Genomic DNA, 21001 nt, shown 5'->3' with positions numbered 1-21001 from the left:
AAGCCGCTGCCGCGCTGCCGATTGATTCGTCAACATGTCCCAATCGACAACAGTTATATCACTGATTGCTTGGTCTATCGGTCGACCAATGCAGCTCAGCACGAGTGAGGAAAGAGACACACGATGAATAACAATTCGTCAACATTTCTGTTTGACAACGACCTATCCGTGAATTTCGTGCTTTGGAATCGAACAATCCGTGACTCACGCGTCGCATGTCCCAATCTGCAATAGTCATCATTTGAAAACCATCTTTACCGTAAAAATTCCGTTTTACGGTAAGAAGTCTCAAAAAAAAAAAATCTTCTGAATGCTGTGAACTTGTGTATTTCTGTTTTAAGTAATGGAAAGGGAAAACCCTAGGTGGAAAAAAAATCTTTACCGTAAAAATTCCGTGAAAATCATCGATACGAGTTAAAAAAAAATCTAAAAAAAAAGAGTTACATATATTAGGGGAATGATGCTTTACATTCGTGTCAAACTTCAATTCCAAACTCGACTACGTTTAGCCACAAGAAAAGAAAACAATTCAAATAGTGTTTCTTCACTATTGAACACTGGTCATTTGTATGTTTCTCTGTCTAATTATTTCTGAATACAATTGGGTTTTGATTTGAAATGTTTGCACGTTTGGAAAACTCGCACCTCCGACGTATCCTATTTTTGTTCGATTTTGTTAAAAATTCTAAACATGATTTTTATGGAGTTTGCACCGTAGAGGTGGACCCGCAAAAAAATTCTAAGCAAACATATATACGAGAAGTTTATGATTTTTTTTTAAAAAGAAGTATTTTGCTTACAAAACTGGGTATTCAGCCCACATTGCGCGAGAAATATACTGCTCCCGCCTTCGGGCCCATCTTCCGCCCGTTGTACCAACGGCGAAGGGCCCAACTATGCTCGTTAGCCAGCCCATCAGGCTTTGTCAATTACTCCGTCTAGCCCAACTACGCGCTCTCCATCCACCAGACTGCCGAGTCCACCCGACGAACCAAGCTCCGGCGACCCCCGACGGCGGCGCGGCGAGACGCGGAGCGCCGGAGCGTTGTAGACTGAGAGCAGGATCGGGGTAGCCGCCGCCGGCAAGCGCGGACGCGGACTCGCGCCTCGCGGCGTGGCGACTCTCAGACGGCAGACCAGCGGCGGTGGCGGCAGCAGGACAGGACTGGCGCAGGCAGCGAGCAGCGGCGACCTTGACTTCACTTCCGCCGTGAGTCCTGAACGGAATCTCCCCGTTTTACTTTTTTTGGGGGGGTGTTCACTTTCCAAGCCAGCAACAGCGCAGTCCTGAGTGAGTGATAGATACTACTACCATGTCATATGTCCCAATTTACATCAGGCAGGTATTACTATTGAATGAGTGGCGAATCAATCAGTCGATGATGTGTTGTTAGACCAGCTGGAGTTGTGATTTTTGCACTGAAATGAACCTTCATTTCGGACACCCAGCCTCAAAGTCTTGCGCCCGACAACGTGGGGAACGAGTTCACCACCGACGACAGTAATCGAATCACCCCGCCAGGACCCTAACCCAAGTTGGTTCCTCGAAACATCGGCCGTGGTCACAAATACCGCATCCAAATCAATCAATCATGGCCTATGGTTGGCGGAGACTTGGAGCAAAGTCGTTTTGGCCAAAGGCGGATGCATTGTTGCAGGGAATTCTGCCCCACAAACTCTTGGCTTACTCCTTACTCCGTAGTTTATAGTACTCACCCTGCTGCTTCACACACACACACTGCTGCTTCCTCAACATAAACACCTGACGCTTCTTCCTGCTGAAAAGCCTCATAAACAGCACAGTCAACGTTGTTACTCCCACTAGACTAGATCCTCCCTCCTATGGAGGCGGTCGTGGTGAGTGCTTGTGTGGCAGGAGCGATGGAAGCGCTCCTGCCCAAGCTCGCCAGCTTGCTGGAGAAGAAGTACGGCCTACCCAAAGGCGTCAAGAAGAAGATCGCTTCCATGAGAGACGAGATGAGCAGCATGAATGCTCTGCTCACGAAGTTGTCTCGCATGGAGCAGCTCGATGAGCGACAGAAGGACTGGCGTGACAAGGTGCGGGAGCTCCTTGCACATTGAGGACTGCATCGACATCTACACGGATGAGATTGATCGTGGCGATGTCGAGACGGATCGAAGAGCTAAAGGCTCACGCATCGCAAGTAAGTGAAATCCACGGAAGATATAAGCTTAATGAGCCTCCTCGTCCTTGTGATCTTGGCGTTGTAGCTGTGGATCCTCGCCTACAGGCACTGTATGCAGAGGCTGACAGCCTTGGGAGAAGAGGCTCGTAGAGTTGCTGCGTATGGAGAAGGCAGGTCAGCTTAAAGTGGTAGCTGTTGTTGGATCTGGAGGTATGGGCAAGACAACTCTCGCCAAGCAAGTTTACACTAAGATCAAAGGCCAATTTGACTGCACAGCTTTTGTACCGGTGTCTCAAAATCCCAATATAGTCAAGATCTTGTCAGATATAATATTGCAAGTTCACGCCTGTCTGCCTGAAGGCTGTAATGATGAGCGCCCACTCATCCACAAACTCAGGGAATATCTCCAATACAAAAGGTATCCTGACATGAGTAATTTAGTTATTAGAAACTGATGTTCTTTCAGACGATCTTGCCATTTTGCGATTACAATACTACACTAGTATGAAACTACTTTTTTTTATCTAAAAAGGGAGTATCAAACTGCTTGGTTTTATCATGACATTGGTATGTGCATAAGGGTATATAGTGCTGATATTTTCTCTTTGGTATTCATTATTCATTCCTGCTTCATAAAACAGAATCAGCATCGTATATTCATAGTAAATTCAGATCCTGAAAGCAGTACTATATTGTTGGTACAGATTAAGGGATAGGTATACCAGCTCAAATGTAGGTTTAAGTTTGTATCTTACCAAAGGCTGATATCCTGTTTAATATATTCATTCGGAGTAGAATTGTTAAATAACAAATGAAGCATTTTTCAATCTAGATTGGGTACACCCTCAGTTGCACTCTAGGAGTTTAAACTTACAAAGCTATGTCACTTATATTCCTTAACTTGAGAAGTATAAATTTAGGTCTTCAAACTTGTATAAGCAAGTAACAGTAGGTCAAAATAATCATGAAAAGTAACCTGGTGACGGCTGGTGAATATACTCCAGCCTCAGTTGTAACTACATATTTGAATTAGAGATTCTTAAGTCTATTCTAGTTGTATATTTCAAGAATGATGCATACGCATGATGCTACATATGCATAGTCAAGGATGATGCTTTTTTGCTCAAATTTATTTTTAACACTATGTAAATACAGCAATCGTCTATGTTTTACAGTTTAAATAGTTTTAGGAGAAACAGTAGGGGAGGATCCTGCCATGTTATTATTCTATTAGCATGAAAAGTTGTATATTATATATTTGACAGGTACCTTATTGTGATTGATGATTTGTGGGCAACGGAGGCATGGAGCATTAAAAATTCTTTTGTGGAGAATAACCGTGGCAGTAGAGTTATAACGACTACTCATATTGAAAGAGTAGCTCAGGCATGTTGTTCTCGCTTCCATGACCATGTCTACAAGATCCAACCTCTTAATGTTCCTGACTCAAGGAGATTATTTCATAGAAGGATCTTTCTTTCTAATGATGCTTGTCCCGAGCATCTAAAGGATGTTTCTGATGAAATTTTAAAGAAGTGCCAAGGAGTGCCATTAGCCATTCTCAGTGTAGCTAGCACCCTGAGTAGTCATGGAGGGGTTATGTTCAAGAAAAACTGGGAGACCATGCGAGATCACTTAGGTGATCCTTTGGAAACAGACAGTGACATGAATTGGATGAGATATGTGCTTAACCTTGGCTACAATGATTTGTCTCTTGACCTTAAGACTTGTCTGCTATACATTGGTATATTTCCAGAAGATTCTGTAATAATGAAAGATGATTTGATCAGAAGATGGATAGCTGGCTGTTTTGTCAGTGGAAAGAATACATATGGACCGGAGGAAATTGCAGATAGTTATTTTAATGAGCTAATTAACCGTAACATGATCCAGATAGCTGATTACGATGATTGTGGAGAGGTGGCGTCTTGTCGAGTGCATGATCTAATGCTTGACTTTATCATATCCAAGTCCACAGAGGAGAACTTTATGACCGTAATAAATGGTCAGCGTAGTACGAAGGGCACCTTGGAGCCTCGTCAGGTATCCGTCCATCTCAGTAATTCAGAACCCAACAACAGGCTGGAGAACATGCCTCTCACCCAAGTTAGGTCATTTTACTTTTGGGGGCCTGCTCAATTGATGCCTTCTTTCTCAAAGTTCCAACTTCTGCGAGTTCTATATCTTGATGTTTCTGGTGCCAAACGTGAGCACTGTTATCTGTCTTCCATCGGCAACCTTTTCCAGCTGAGATATTTGAGGACCAGAGGCATTCCATACAAGCAAGTCCTAACGCAATTGCAAAACCTGCAGCGTCTGAAGACATTGGAGATAGCAGAAGATGATGGAATAGACGGACAGTATGACTATTTTGTGCTAAATGTCTGTCTATTACCCTCGACATTGTTGCATCTGATTGTTACAGCAGATGTGAAGCTGGTTGGTGGGATTGGCAGGATGAGATCCCTCCATACTTTAGCTACTCTACAGGTAAATCTCAGAGATGTGGAGAGCATGAAGGGGCTCGGTGATCTCAGCAATCTAAGGGACTTAAAACTACTTCGTTGTACCTATGGTGTGGAAGACACTTGTGATCTTCTAGTATCCTCCCTCTGCAGGCTCAGCAGCCTTAAGTCCCTAGCCTTCCGTGGGTCCCTCATGGCTGATGCCTTGACTCGTTGGTCTCCTCCTCCACTTGATCTTCAGAGACTGCATGTGCTGGAATGCCCTTTCTCGACTGTCTCAGATTGGCTCACCCAACTGGACAGGCTCAGAAGTTTGGAAGTTACGGTTCAGTTGCTGCCAAGGGATGGTGCCGAAATTCTTGCCAGGCTGACCTCGCTGGTGCACCTTAGGTTGCATACTAGAGCTCAGGCTCCCGAAGAAGGTGTTATCATCCGTGGTGCCATGTTCCCATATCTCAAGAATTTCTGGTTCAGATGTAAAGTACCTTGCCTCATGTTTGAGGCAGGAGCCATGCCCAGGATTCAAAGCCTCACTGTGGAGTGTCATGTACACGCTGAGCGGCATGCTTATGATTTGCATCATGGCATTGAGCACCTGGGGAGTCTCAAGGTATACAAGATGTTTGCTTACGAGCGGGATACCTTCATGTCCCGGTTTCTTCACTCCAGTTATTCTTCAAAGGCACACGTGGAGGGGGTTAGAAAGTGGGACCTACAGACTCTGGAGACCGAGGTAAGGAAGGTGATCGACAAGCATCCGGGTGGCCCTGATGTTAGCATCAAATATGTGTAAAATCATAGCGCAGTCAAGTGGAGGAGATGGAAGGAAGTGCCAAAGGCAAAATGGTGCGCTCAAAGCTTGCTCTTGCATTTTGGTTCTCTCTTATCTGTATGACATGAAACCTAAAAGGGTTAATATGCTACCTATCCAAATGCAGCACGGGAAATTTTGCATGATACCGATATTGGCAATAGATCTCTCTATTCTAATTCTACTAGTTTTGGTCATGAGCTCATCACTTGTTATTATTCCTCATAGCCTACCACTAATCTGACAAAACTATATTTTCACAAACTGATTTGCAGGGCATTTCATAGAGGTTGAAGAAATCCAAAATACAATCACAACAGAAACCCTGGAGAGTGTGGCTCGGCTTTTACCAGTCTACGTTGTCGTCGGTCTTTCGGTCTTTCGTAGTTTAAATTGTTGTTTTTCGCAAAAAAAAAAGTTCCATGCTGTTTGTCGCCTAATAATCTTCAAGTACAAGTGTGCTTTAGTCCTCGAACCAACATAGCTTCAGAATGATGCAGCTAGAGAAGATCGCCAGAAGCTCTGTCTTCAGCAGGGCAGAATTTTCTCTTGTGATCGTTAGCGGCTTGGTTTCATGGGATGGCATACCCCGATTAGCAGCTTTACGTTCCAGTTTCTTTTGGACAAATTATGCATTTACGCCGATCTGTTTCGGCAATTTGTTTGTAGCTTCCATTTGAGCCTGTTTGTTTCGGTCGAAACCAAACCATTCGCAATCGTGTAATAAGCTACAATCCTATAAGGATGCAAAAGCCAGAAGTATTCTCTTCCATAATCTACAAAAAAAAAAATGGACAACTTGTTGCCTGTTCTGCTTGTGCAATATTCACTGGCACCAATCTGTTCTACTAATTGTGTGTGTGTTTTCAGTATGACCATCTTTTTAAGTAGACGCATAACATACATACATTTTGTTTCTGCTGTAGGATGAAGACGACCAACATGCTTATATTGACAAAAGGGAGAGCCTTTTATCTGACATCAGGTTCACCCTTCATTTATTCAACACACTGAAAGTCTGAAACACACCATCTCCATCCATGATCCATCCATGCCATGGCTAGCAGCAGCGGCAGCATGAGCACAGTCAAGCTCGCCGGAGCCGGGGCTCGATCTAGAGATTAAACATGACCTTAATGGCGTCGCGGCCGCGGGCGCTGACCTCGAAGGCGTCCTCCACCTCCTTCTGCGAGAACCCAAACCGGTGCGTGATCAACGGCTTCACATCCACCTTCCCGCTCCTCAAGAACTCGATGCACAGCGGCCATGTATCCTTGTACCTAAAAATCCCCACCACATCCACCTCCCGGATCGCCGCCGACGTGAGCGGCACCGTCATCTGGTTACACCCCATCCCCACCAGGCACACCCTCCCGCCGGGCCGCGTCGCCTCCAGCGCCGTCGACATGCTCTTGCTGAACCCGGCGCAGTCCAGGGTCACGTCGATCTCCCCGCCGCCGCCATCGCCCATGGCCGCCTGGATCCGCTCCACCTCGGCTGCTAGATCCCCTTCGGCGGCGGAGACGACGACCGTGGCGTCGGCGCCGAGGGATCTGGCCACGGAGAGGCGGTGCTCGTCGACGTCGGCGACCACGATCCGCGGCGCGCCGAACGCCCTGGCGGAGAGCATGGTGACCAGCCCGATTGGGCCGGCGCCCATGATGAGAACCCCTTTCTCCGGCCCGACCTCCGCCCGCCGGCACGCGTGGACGCCGACGCTCAGCGGCTCGCACATGGCGCCTTCCTCGAGGGAGACGTTGTCCGGGAGCTTGAAGCAGAGGTCGGCCGGGTGCACGATCTGGTCGGCGAGGGAGCCGTGGTAGGGCGGCGTGGCGAAGAACTTCATGTCGGCGCACAGGTTGTACCGCCCGCCCTTGCAGTGCCTGCAGCGCCAGCAGCTGATGCCCGGCTCCAGCGCCACGCGGTCGCCGGCGGCGAGCTGCGTCACGCCGGCGCCGACCTCCTCAATGACCCCTGCGCACTCGTGCCCGATCACCATCGGCTCCTTCACCACGAAGTGCGCGATGCGCATTTCCTGCAGAGAGTACAGAAATCATCCAACAATGTTATATGTTGATTGCAATGCAAAGACCATTGATTTTGAGACAGAAATTGGATTGAGCTGTAGATGATGAAACCTTGAGGTAATGCACGTCGCTGCCGCAGATCCCCACCGCCTTCATCCGGACCCGGACATCATAGGGGCCTGAAAACGGGAGCCAAATCTGTTCATTTGACAAAGTTGCAAGGAGCTTTCTTTTTTGAATACAGCTTTTGTGACTGGTCAAGGTGACTGGACTGAGCTAAGTGAAAAACTTGCTTCAAAAAATGTCTGTCTCCCTCCCTTGTTTTCTTCCAATAATGGTGACTGACTACGCTTTAATTTGTACCCCTTGTTAGTTTTCTTGATACATATTTTTAACTTGAAAATAGTTATAAACGGTTAAAATCAGAGTCTTGTGTAGGACTGGACAAGTGGTGTCATTGGCTTGCTCGGGCAAGCTATATGGAACACCAGCTGAATCTGAATGATGCAAATTTTCTGACTTGAGCAGCTTTGGTTAGAGCTTTCAAGCATGAAGTTATAAGAAGAGCACGATCGCTTGGAGGTTGGTGCTGCTGCTACTTTTCCTTTACTTAATCTACTACAGATGATTGTGGCCACTAGGTTCTGTACTTTTTCCTTGCTCTATCTTTAGTTACAGATTCAAGTGCACACCATGAAGGCAATGTTGCCATAGGGCTCATTGGAGATTTTATGAGTTTTGACCAGGAAATTGTTGTTGTCAGCATAATAATAACCTCCCTTAGACCTCAATAGTAAGTTACTTTTGCTTCAGGCCGTGGCGGCCCTGGCACATCCATGGCTGAAAGCAGTAATACTGATCGGCAATTCAAGCGGATCTGGATATAGCGAGTCAATTTATGTGTTTCTGTTACTTTCATCCAGCATTTTCTGTTACCCACTGAACACTTTTGTACTGACCTAACACCGAGTCAATTTCAAGACTTGTAGATATATATAGACAGAGAGATTTAATACTTTTGCAACACAGACCTTGTGATGATGTGCTGTGCTTTCTCAAAATCAATGTCGCTATCCAAATTGCACATGATATTTAACTAAAACGACGACAAGAATTTTAGATTGAAGGGAGTAGAAGAGTAACATAAACAACTTGCTGAAAACAGGAGGGGAAGATCTTCTCATCCATTTTTTAAACTGGAGAGAAGATGTCCTTGTTTCTTATCTTAGACTTATTGAAGTAAGGAAGGAAGATCCTGCTACTGGGATGCCGGTTCTTGTTTTCTGATAGCACAAGAGACAATCACACAGGCCGGAACTTAAACTGAAACCGCTACTAGTACTGCAAAAAATGGACTCACTGCTTCTGGGGCGTATTTGATCCTCTCTTTTTTTCTGAGCCGTGCAAAGGAGACTAAAGATAATGTAAAAGAAGAGAACAACTTGTCTTGTCAGTGCTCGCTACCTTGGTTTAAGTATACTACTGCTACAAACAGTTGGTCGGTCAAAACAGTTTGCGAAGTAATCGCAGCCTGGCAGGTCTGGGCATCAACGGTCATCATCACGGATTAGCACGAAACACGGGGCAGGATTGAGAGTTCTCGAACCAAAGATTAGGATTGGCAGCTCGACTTTCAGTTAGAACAGATCAACAGAGGCACAGAGCAAGTCGAATTCTTGAGCCAAAAAAAGAAAAGAAAAAGATTAACAAGAAAGAGGAGGAAGAAGGTAAGTTTTGAGAGGTCTGAGAGGGCAGGGGAGGGACCTAGCGGCGGGAGCTTGAAGGGCATGATCTTGAGCGTGTCCTTGGCCACCAGCCACGCCGCCATGTTCTCCCCCTCAACCTCGTTCCCTTGCCCTCCCTTCCCCATCTCTTCTTCTTCCTCTCGCAGTCACTCACTCGCTCTCTCTCGCCCAGACTCTCCAGAACCTGCTAGGCTCGCGATGCTTATCGCTCTGACGCGGCGATTTATATAGCCCCACTGAAAGCCGTGGGCGCTTTCTGTTTGTTTGTTTGTTTTCTTTTTCCCATAGATGGACCAAGCTAATCTAAGCTACCGTCACTCTCGCAATCAGGGAAAGAAAAGGACAACAAGTGCTGTGTGACTCATATCATATCGGTGGTCACGATACTACGAGCTGGATTGGATATGGATCTTGATGATCGAAAGCTCTGACCAGATAAATAGTGCATTATTCCGTCGGTGGTGGAAGGAGCCGCAGCAGCCGGATGACGACGACGACGAGGAGACTGCAGGCCCGGCTCTTCCACTGGATACCCCGCCGGTGTCCGCTACTACTGCTACGTGACACACATCGAACCACTCCTTTTTTATTTATTCTTTTCTCTTACTTGCAATTTGTTTTTTCTCTTCAGGAAAAAAGACATTTAGACCCTGCTTGGATTGGATTGGATTGCTGCAGGTGTTCTTTGCCAGGAGTAAATCAGGAACTGGAATTCTAACAAACAGGGCAACTTCATCGCGTTTGTACAATACCTGCTGCGCTGTTCTACCTCTAGTACTGCTACTCTGAACAGACAGATGGATGCAATAATCCTCCAATGTTCATCGAGTTCCATTCTCGCATTATCTTCTTTCATGTAAAAATGTTCATTCCATTGCACGATATATCCGCTTTGACACTTGACAAACGTAGTGCTACCAATAATACAGTTTTCCTCACACAAACCTGTTTTTAAATCACATCTTTTTTTTTCCGCCGACGGTAGGAACAAAACATTACAGGAGCAAAGAGGAGTTAACAAATATCTTCTCCTACAACAACACTAGGTAAGTACTATTGGTACATACAGAGCTAGAATACAAACATCTTCCTCTTGTTCTTGTCAAGGAGTTGGAAAATTACAAAGAATGGGCAAGCACACACACAATGGTACTATGTGGAAAAAAACACAAAACCCCTACTTGTAGGACAGAGGGCCAGATCTTGAAACAGCAAACCTCTGCAGCGAGCCACCTGACCCATGGCTTCCGGAGCTCGAGCCTTCCACGAACTTCACCTTCCTGCTACCGCCGTAGTCGAGCGGCCCGGACCGCCTCATGCTCCGCAACTGCCTCTCCCCGGTCCTCCGGTCCACTTCATAGCCGTCGTCGTGCTGGGAGCCCGATGAGCTGTGGTAGCCTGCGGGCTCGAAGGAGTGAGACCTGGGTGTCGTGTCCAGTCGGTTCGGTCTTGCTGATGGGGATGCGTGTGCCAGAGAGATCAGAGGTGACTGTCTTGGGGACGGCCCCATTGTTTCTGAAGCCATCCGTGAAGCTCCGTATAGCTGGTGGTAGATCGACCGCAGAATGGTGTAAGGTATGTGAGCTTCTAAGGTGCTCCTTGGGAGGTAGGGGGACAGCTCGCAGAGTTGGTCGAGGAATATTAGCTTTGGAACGATGTGTGGTCTGCATCAAAGGTCATATAGAAATCATCAGAACTCAGCATTTAATGATCAGCTGTAAGCACATTGTAACCAGGTGTACAGATATTGGCATATTGCTTATCGTTTGGGCAGCATACCAGCACCAAACAATAAGCAATATGCCAATATCTCGCTCCAACATGACTAATCAGTACAATGTATAAAAAAAAATCAGTACAATGTATACCCAATTTTACCTAGGAACAACTTACAAAAAATAGAATGGACTAAGTACATTACCTGCTAGTGTCATTCCATGAGTCCAGTACTATCCCTGCAGATAATTTGACATACAGCTGCATTGCAGATTTAATATTTGCTTCAGCTGAGGCACGGCTCAGTAACTCAGAATCTTGGAGCTCATCAGCATGACCATTTGAAAGAGAATTTATCCGCTGTTCCCTTTCCATCCTAGTGTATTCACTTCCTCCAACCACAGCACTTATGCTCCTGTACAAACATGAGAGGATAGTCATAACTTAGATGCAACTTGTACGCCCTCTACTCAATAGTCACATGCTTGTGTGTAAAACATGGATATATTAATCATACTATTGATAGAAATGAGATGTCCTGTTTTCCGAATAGAAAAACGGTTGGAATCATTCACAAATAATGGATATGAATCAAGTTCTTACCTTGCTAGGCAATGCAAATTGTTACTGAAGCCACCTGTGTTGACATCATAAACAGCGCTACTCCACATATTGGACACCATAAATGCAGAACAAAGATATGGCAGTAGGATCCAAGAATTATCATTAGCAGAACCAGATTCTGCCAGAATATAATGCACCCACTCAGCATCATGTTTGTCACCAACACCAACACTGCTTGCAACCCTTCTCAATCTAACAATCTCGTTTTTTTCAGGTGCCTCATCTGGCAACTGCGTAGCTAATCCCTTAAGTAGAGAAAATATGAGAGGTACTTTCTCTTCGAGGACCACGCCAACAGCTTCTACCAACAGCTGACGGAAAGTTATTGCCTGCCCTGCCTGGATACAGAAGTCGGCCAATGTTTCAATATCAATTATCTGCTTTAGATTTGCATCTCTTTCAATTCTATCACCGGAATTTACACTTCCAGCAAGCCCTTCTAAGGCATCACGATTTGACCTCAGTGCTGAGTCGATGCAATTTAATAGAGCTGAAGTATGTTCCCTTAGCATCTTATCCATTCTATCTATTCCATAACCACCAAAAAGACGAACAAGTGCTTTCAGTTCTCTTTTATCTGTAAATGATTCCGCTAAATATCCACCTCCGATGGGCTGTGAGCTCCTGAAGCAATTATGAGTTCCATCATAAACAACTCCTGAGCGAGATGCATCCCTTACTATGTTCTCAATGTACCAATTACATATTATTTCTATGGCAGATCCTCCTCCTTGTGTTTCTACTGGTCTCTCGGATACTTGCAGGTTTGAAAACAGTCCAGTAAAACTTTCAGCTAAGAGTACTTCCCGTATACCTTCCGTAAGGTCCATACTGATATGCTGCTCTGCTAGATGGATAATGCTCAGGTGTCTTCTTAGAAGAGATTCTATGATTGATGGTCGCTGAAGGCAGTTGTCAGTTCGAATCATGCTATGAAACCTTCTCCTGAAATTTCCTATGATGCAGTCTCTCATGTACTGCGAAATATGAAGTATAAAAGTTAAGTCAAACAAGGACTTTTCATGCCTAGTGCCAGAAATAGAAAACATAAGCAACAATTTTATTATGAGAATAAAGGCAAATCATTCAAACGAAAAGCGAAGCAACCTTTTTCATCTTGATTATTATGTTACACGAGTAATAACTAATAACATAACACACATCCGTGACAGAAACAAAAAAAAGATACTAACTTAATAGTCATGAACAACCACCAGTCTTATCACTACCACATACGGTAACATATTTACACTTCCAATCTAAAAGTAAACATAGACTGTCGTATCAAATTTTCCCGTAAAAGGAGATAACTCAAACAAGTCCTTGATATAAAAATGAAGAAGTAATTGATCTATGTACTGTGGGATAACAAAGATCCAGAAATAAAGAAGAATAAATTGTACACACCTCCCGAAGAACAAAAACATGGTTGAGAACACAAATTGGCTCCATATCATTTAGCACAGAACATAGACTTGTCAGTCTTTGCATAGCAGCTTCCAGCCTGTCACATCCAACAAATTAATTGAAGTTGTGGAACCCAAACAGTATTTGAATAGTGAAGGGAAATAGCAAACTGACTGACATCTTAACTGAGGAACTATTATCAGGATAGCTTTCATTCCCTGGTGCTAACAAGCCTGGAACAGCTTTGGCTCTCGTTGCATTATTCAATCGTACAGCTGCCTGCTCCGGCGAAAGCTGAAGAGTTTGGAAGCGGGGGGGGGGGGGGGGGGGGGGGGGGGGGGGGGGCGTTAAGTACACAACCCTTATATAGCTGAAACCATAAATATGAGCTCAGAATTTCTCTACCTGCATCTCCAATGAGCCAAATCCACCTTCTGAATCAAGAATATTTATCAAACCTTCCAATCCACCCATGATAGACTCGATAAGAGATTCCACGTATGAGATAGAATCTCTGCCAATCTTGTTAACCTATGTTTTAAACAAAGGACCATTCTGCAGTCAGTATCTCAATCGAGGAAAAGAGGCGCCGTACATATAGTGGAGGGATCAACATATATTAACGTCATAGTTGAATTGTTTTTGTAGAAAAGGAATTCCAATTAGCATGCATAGAATTATTGATGTCCATTACAATCTCAAGACTTTATGTTTCAAAATGGGGAAGCGGCGTGCTTTGTATCTCGCATACTCACTATTTTCCATAACTGGCATGTAAGCAAAAGCACACATCTTTAGGTTTCTGTAAACGGCAATGCACAAAGTGAATGGCATAGTGTTGAAACACACACCTCTTCAGGAATAATTGAAGAAGCACATTCTGGAAAACTGCAAGCTGCTCCAAGCCATGCACAACAATGTTGTGGACGACCTTCTGGACCAAACATTGTGTTTCTGAAGACCTGCAAGATTCCAACAAAATTCAACTTGTTAAAGTAAAAAAAGTCAAGTTACTTGAAAGAAAAGAACATTGCAAAAAATAAGAATAGCGTAATAAATATGAACAACGCATACTTACAGTTGTGAGATGCTGGTGATAAAAGTACAGTTTTTTAAGACTTCCATGTTTAGAAAGTTGGCTCTCAAGTTCATCCACACATCTGTGAAATAAGATCACTCTAGTGAGATACACGGTTCTAGATGAATTTATATAACATGATCTCTTTTTTCCAAGCAACCAACAAATTTACTCCTAAAATATTAGTACAGAGCAACATGAAGGTGGGTGCATGTTAGGAAAAACAAGCTATTATGTGGATCGCCATTACCTTGTCCTGATTATTAATGTATGTTTAACAGTGCAACTGATTATGATACTTCAGGAAAGGAAACTATGTCATTACACAAAGTTAAAAACTAAGAAGAAATGACTAAATCTACATCAGCATATTGAACTTTTCAATTCAAATTGGTAAATTTCGATCACCTAGACCAACTGTACGCAGCATTGCCCTCTGAGACCAGGCCCTCCTTCCCAGTAGACATGGTAGCCTTCTCCAAGTGCCTTATATTAATAGAAGATCGTGAAGATGTGACGATCATCAAAATGGATAGCCAGTGCTTGCGCAAATCCTGCACCATCAGATTAACTGGTTTAAGAATGTTCATATGCCCAATTGCCCATCAATTATACAAGTATTAGGAATGTTAGACTGTTAGACCATGTGCTCAAGCTGTGTTATTAACGAAATGGTCTCAGGGAAATACTTACAGTTAAGTCACAAGTAATAGCAGGGACATTTTCCCCCTGAGGTTTCGGAATGTTCTCCAGGCAATGGAGAACTTGCTGGAACAGGCCCTTCAATGTCGCATCTAGGTCAAGAGCAACCATGCCTGGGGTACCAAGTAAGAACCGTATCCTTCCAGCACAAGATGATAAGTATGATAATGCATAACCTTTTATTGCTGCAAAGAGAACATGGTAAAGAATGCGTCAAGGACCACTGTCTTATCTTGTTGCAAAATATTTATGGAAAAGGATTTAGCAAAAACTGATAGAAAAATATTGTAACATGTTAGATTTCTGGTGTTGTCAGACCAGTTTATGTCAAATATGTTCAAGTTATTAAGCAGAAGGTGCACAAATGTTGGCTTCATTTGATGTAACATTATTAAGATAAATCTTAATGTGTAATTTCCCTATAACACGAGAGAAAAAACGGGGGAGAGAGGAAAATTTAAATAGAAACAGGCCTGGAAGAACCTGCTATATATTTACGGACCAGGCAACAGAGTTTGCCCATTCCATCTAATATAAAACCAATTGTTGGGTCAGTTGCATCCTGAAAGTTTTGATGACCAAGTTAGAATGGAAGGAAACAAGGATTAAGGCCTCCATTACAAAATGAGTGAAATTACTGACAATGTCAATGGTTCTCCCTCGAGTAGATTTTGATGAAGCAATCCCTACATGCTGGAAGTACCAAACCACCTCGCATTGTGCCAAAGCAAGAGCAGAAAATACCATCTGCATAAGTTTATCATTGTCATTCATATATGCATTATAATTTTGGAATCATGAGATATACTGATGACATGACTAAATTTAGCTGAAAGTTTGTACGGCCCATTATCGATAAACTAATTATTTATAGCTCCAGATAATTCATGTATGTCTTTTACCCCTGAATAAGCGATAATTTTTTGCTTCTTTTTCAATCACTAGATATAGAAACGTTAAGACTCAAAGAAACTAATATAAAAATAGTGTAAAGCATCAACATTCAAGTATTAATCAGAAATATGATATATAGCTTTTTCGAGCTTATATGTTAGGACAGAGATATGTTGCACCAAACCTGAATATTGGGTGCCAGGAGGCTAGGTTGATCAGTGAAAAATAAAACCATCCTTCCAACTTCCTGCTTAAGAAGAATTCTCCTTTCATGATGTATAGAATCGCATGCTACCAATGCTTGCTCATGCACTTCCCTGCAGCAAGTCGATACAACACAGAGATAGGTGTGAGGAAAAAGGAGATGCTACTTGCTACATGACGGAGGAGATCTATAATGCTACATGAGAGGAAATCTTATTCGGAAAGAGTTGAATAATTCCTCGTGAAGGAAGATCAAAACAACCCCCATAAAATAATTTTCCTCCAACGCAAAGAGGATATCTGAATTTATGGCAGACTGGCAGACCCAAAAAAAAACAGGATTATGCAGAAAGCTTGTAAGTTGTTGAAGGTAAAGGGTAGATGGCTCAAAAACAGCAAAAAGGCCAATCACATTTTGTTCCGAGCTATCTCAGAGCAGAGGTCAAAGTAGAGGAGATGAGGTTGTGAAGAACGACATACGTTAACATCTTCTCAACCTGCTTTGCAATATTGTATTCCATGTCAGCTTCCTTTTGCTTAGCACGTCCAGATTTGGCCATTCTCTTTGATTCTAAGACCTTCGGAAGGACATAATGTTGATAATTCTCATGAAGTAAGATGTACTGCATAAACAAAAAAAAATTCCCTAATCAGTATTAGTAAACGACAAAAATTAACAGATGCCATCACATGAGCTTTAATTTTACCTCATCTCTGAACAGCGGGAGTACTAAGTTCTCTTTAAGAACAACCTGAAGAACACAACAAAATAAAGGAATTAAAATATACCAACATAATAAGTATTATCATGATAAAGTTCTCTAAAAAAGCAAGACCAGGTATGTGCCAGTGTGAGTTTAATGTAAGGTGAAAATCATATCAATTATTGAGTTTTGCATGTGCCCTACACATTTCAGGAACACAGCAAATAACTGAAGAAAAAAAAGCACAGAACGTACCATCGCGACATCTATACTAGTCACACGAAGTAGTTCATCGGGACAAACAAGATATCCAAGAAGAACCCATTCACGATATGATGTCACGTTAGCCAAGTCTTGGGCCCTCTGGGGGGAAACAGAATCGTGTTAAGCTTCTGAATTTAAACATCTCTTGCATTATGGTATTTGGCAAAACAGTGGAACCACATCCAGATGTCACTATGATTCATCTTTAGGCGGTGTCAATGAAACAACTAACCATTGGATGAGCAGAGTTCGTAAGGATGTCAGGATACCGCGGATGAAATGGACTGAGGAACCCTTCATTTCTTAACTTTTTTGTATCGGTTGAAAGAAAGATAATTGGTCCAACAGCCTCTAGAACCTGAATGGCAAAATATTTTAGTCAAAGCACATAAAAAGCATCAACACAAAGTAAGGCATGTGCAACAAATGTTCAATAGCGAAGAGACATGGAATTAAATGCTGAACACATTTGATGGAAAGAATGACAGCTAACATGAAAGGGTCACAGAAGAACCTAATCAAACAAAATAAGATCCATTACAGATATATTCTCGGCAACCTGGCTGTGACTCCAAGAACAGCTTCTGCAATGCCTTTCACAGTGTATATTTGTAGCATTAAGTATTTAGCAAGTAGACTCGTACGGCTAGCAACTTAGGGTGAACACTTATAGTAAGTCAGAAGCTTCACTTCCTAGTTATTACTATTGAAACATAGGAGATAGTATCACCTCTCCAATACGCGGGCTCACAAAATTTAGATCCTCGTGCAATCCCTTGACAGGTGGATCATAAGAATCTACAAACTGAACCAATCTGTTCATAACAGCAAACAAAATAATGGAATAAGAAACTAAAGAGAGTTATATAGCATCCCCGCAAAAAAAAGAGTTATATAGCAGGAATTTGTTCGGTTAGCATGATAGAATTGGTGAGGTTACTGGTTAGAACAACTAGTAGTGATGGGATCCAGTTCAATAGCAGACTAATATGTTAAAAACAAGCATCGCTAATGACTTTTAAGTTTCATAACAATAGATTCAAATGTGTATATTTGTGGATAAGCTAAGGTAGTTGTCAAGAACTCAAGGCAGTACATTCTGGCTTCAAATTTTGAATTGCCGACGTGTTTGTTTTCCTTCGAGAAATAATCAGTTATCATAAACTCACACGGTTGGTTGAGGACTAAAAGAGGGTTTATATGTGTTCTCTATATAATACTACTAGACATTAGCACCTGAAGAATAATTTTATGTTAATAGCAAAAGTACACCATAGTAAAAAAATGGTTTTGAAAGGTGGAGAGCACTGGTATATTGTGGAACTTGGTAGCCTTACCACCTTACCGATTATAAAGCTCACAATCACGTCCACCCTTTAGCATGATGTGCAAGATGTTGTAAACCTGGAGGATCATTTTTCTTGGTATCTGCGAATTGGAACATCAGGCATGAGATTATGTTAGTACAAAAGAAATCCGTACATAGAGGAGCAGCCACACAATCACATTTTCAAAAGATGAGATAAAGGATGTAATTACCTTGTCGGAGAAAAGGTTGACTCGCACAAATGAACAAATTAGATCCATAAAAGCATGGAGAATTAAAGAGTTCTGATGTGGCTGTGAAAAATAGTGGAAATGGCATTATTCACAGATGCAAAAAATGGTAGGCAGTAAGTTCAGCCAAGACAGTGTTTCCGTACCAGCAATGTTATGACCGTACTGCTCAAATCCAAAATTAGTCGAAGAACTTGTTCACGAAATTCCAGCAAATCAAGAAGCAACTAACAGTATGAAAATCAAAATATAATTAACCAAATCTGGAAACGAGAATATAAGTATGCTGCATATTTTCAATATAAAGAAATGTAATGCAATATAGTATTAGTATTGTATAGTACTAAAGATCAATTGCCCCTGGATACACAAAATAATCAAAAGAACCTAGCACCATGTTTAAGCTATCATTCCAGTTACAGAAACAACGAAAGTTTGGCTAGTATTTTGCAAGTCTTTCAGAAATCATCAACATAGCTTCATTTTTCTTCCTGCTTAATATTCTAGATGATTGAAGGTCAGGAAGATTTAGGACAACCAACATAGCTACGGTACAAATTAACTCTCCAGAGGGGCAACATTGATATTATCTGGTTAATACAGTAAAAAATAAATTCACATGAACCCGCGATTTGAAATAAGAAGCTGGATATTATATCATATAAGTCCCGACAAGGATGCTTAATTACAGGAGTGCAGAATACAGTAATAGAGCCCTTTGGCCCTATATCAAAGTAATCCCACATTTCATGAGTTGGCGCAGCGTCAGTTCATATATAAACCAGAATTTATCCAGTGGATTGCAGCACATGACTAAATTAGCCAGCAGAAGTTTTACCCTGCAGGTACACTTAAGTGATAATCTTGCAGTTGGCACATACCATGATCCATTGCTCTAGGTTTTGCATGTAGCCTTCGGCGTTTTCATTCAAAGCATCAAGAGCAAACTTATCCACCTGCAAAGCAGAGTCCCCTAAGATTAAGCAAAATTCCAGGTCGGAGAAAGGCAATGCCATACGCAGGCATAGCAAACGAAATCTTTTTTCACCTTTTCGAGCTGCAGCTTGTTGGGATGCTCGGGAAACTTCTTGGACAAGGTGATGCAGACCTTGGGGAAATTCGGCATGACGCCGGCTTTCCAGAAGGCTTCCGAGAACGAGTGCGCGTTCGGATCTGGGTAGTCGAGGACGCTGTTGAGCCTGTACATCTTGGCCAGCAACCCCTCGGCGACCTTGGTGAGCTGCACCACGGGCTCCATCTGCAGGTGCTTCTGCCCGCCGCCGCCCGCGGAGGCTTGAGCCCCGTCGATGCCCATGGTCCTCCAGGTCACTGATGTCGCGGGAGACGGCGAGGAGGAGGAAGCGTCGGCTGCAAGGTACTCCGCCCACCTGGGCGCGCTGCTGTCCGCCTCCTTGGCCTTGAACGAGACGTGCGCCATGAATAATGCCCCCTGGGTAGAGACTAGAGACTACAGAGCTGCTGGCGCTAGACCTTTCCCCCGCCTGTGGCACTCTCGCCGTCCGCCGCGCCTAGCTTCACAGCCACCGACCAAAAACCTCCGTCAGGAATTGTGCATTTGCTCTCCTTCGGGGCAGAGATCCAGACGGCGGCGGCAACTCCGTGTCGGCGGTCGGCCGGGCGGGCGAGCGAGCGTGTGAGCAACCCAGTAGGCGCGCGGGGGGCTGTTTGCTCAGCGGCGCGGAGATCTCGGCGCGGCCATTGCGTTGGGAGGGAGCGCGCAGCTCTGTCCCTCTCCTCCGTCCGTCGCTCTCGGAGGTTTGAGGTGGGGGAGCAGTCAGTACAGCGACCTGAGCCTCCTTTTTTTTCTTCGCTTTGTCTTTACTCCTACGCATGACTCCGTGGGCCACTGGGCCCGAGTCGTTCTAACTGCTGTCGGACAGTGGGGCCCGTGTCCAGCCTGCGGCAGTCGATTGTAATGGGTCGCTCACCTGCCAGATTAACCCGCAGGTCCATGGGCCGACTCCATGCAAGCGCTCGCCGAGAGATCCGCTAGTTGAGCCTGTACTTCTGCGCAGCTGGGCCAAATGCAACCTAAAACGGTCTTATCGTTTTTGCCATGATGTTTCAGAGGCCCGCGGCCCGTCAGAAGAGGCCGGCGGCGGTTGACCAGAACGACCGGTTCGGCCCAGCGGAACCGAGAAGAAACGGATTCCCTGTCCACACGATTCTCTCGCTCTCCGCGCAGAAAGAAATTCCAAGATTCACAAAAAAGAAATAATATTAATGAGGGGCCCAAGTCTGAAGATAATGGGCCACACTCCCCGCTGGCCTGCCTGCCATGGCTCCTCACGTGCAGGAATCTCGCCACGATCTGCACCAAGGTTCAATGCTACATGTACACGCGAGTGTACCTGGCTCCGGGCTTTTTTTGTTCTGCTCTTCCAGAACAGACGGTATAACAGTGAACAAAAAAAAAACAGTGAACCGCCGTCTATGAGTGTACCGCAAGCATATACTCCGTATGTAGCATCTTGACCCGTTCTTGAAAAAAAAAACGAGGACGAGAAGCATGTCTGAATCTGATGTATCGAAAAACCAAGATCTCTGGGTTTTTTTTTTTTTTAGAAAACCAAGATCTCTGGTAGTAGTAAAATACGGCCATGTGGGCCCTTGGGCCAGGCCAGCGTGGCAGTCA

The 21001-nt window shown here is 43.9% G+C and overlaps 2 protein-coding genes, 1 long non-coding RNA gene and 1 pseudogene across 3 annotated transcripts; 2 read left to right on the top strand and 2 right to left on the bottom strand.

The window, feature by feature from the left end:
* Positions 1-1216: 1216 nt before the first annotated feature.
* LOC100827082 lies at positions 1217-6235 on the top strand (annotated as a pseudogene).
* Positions 6236-6238: 3 nt separating this feature from the next.
* Positions 6239-9412, bottom strand: LOC100834423 (sorbitol dehydrogenase). Its single transcript, XM_003574829.4, has 3 exons — positions 9215-9412; positions 7562-7629; positions 6239-7458 (listed from the first exon to the last, which is right to left on the bottom strand). Exons 1-3 carry the CDS (start codon positions 9318-9320, stop codon positions 6538-6540), a joined length of 1095 nt encoding a protein of 364 aa, XP_003574877.1. The 5' UTR covers positions 9321-9412; the 3' UTR covers positions 6239-6537.
* Positions 9413-9506: 94 nt separating this feature from the next.
* Positions 9507-10213, top strand: LOC112271557. The gene is made up of 2 exons (XR_002964670.1): positions 9507-9737; positions 9827-10213. It is a non-coding gene; the product is annotated as an uncharacterized LOC112271557 (long non-coding RNA).
* LOC100834124 (probable protein NAP1) lies at positions 10144-20143 on the bottom strand. The gene is made up of 23 exons (XM_003574828.4): positions 19394-20143; positions 19227-19301; positions 18492-18572; positions 18328-18408; positions 18134-18216; positions 17519-17603; positions 17021-17146; positions 16780-16887; positions 16528-16572; positions 16301-16443; positions 15801-15933; positions 15365-15469; positions 15206-15284; positions 14714-14907; positions 14429-14574; positions 14021-14102; positions 13794-13904; positions 13348-13473; positions 13121-13236; positions 12943-13039; positions 11515-12512; positions 11117-11326; positions 10144-10859 (listed from the first exon to the last, which is right to left on the bottom strand). Exons 1-23 carry the CDS (start codon positions 19781-19783, stop codon positions 10373-10375), a joined length of 4101 nt encoding a protein of 1366 aa, XP_003574876.1. The 5' UTR covers positions 19784-20143; the 3' UTR covers positions 10144-10372.
* Positions 20144-21001: the final 858 nt, after the last annotated feature.

This window comes from Brachypodium distachyon, chromosome 3, assembly GCF_000005505.3.
Source record: "Brachypodium distachyon strain Bd21 chromosome 3, Brachypodium_distachyon_v3.0, whole genome shotgun sequence".
NCBI lineage: Eukaryota > Viridiplantae > Streptophyta > Magnoliopsida > Poales > Poaceae > Brachypodium > Brachypodium distachyon.
Note: the sequence above shows the minus strand (reverse complement) of the source record. Positions and strands in the feature narration are given on the sequence as shown.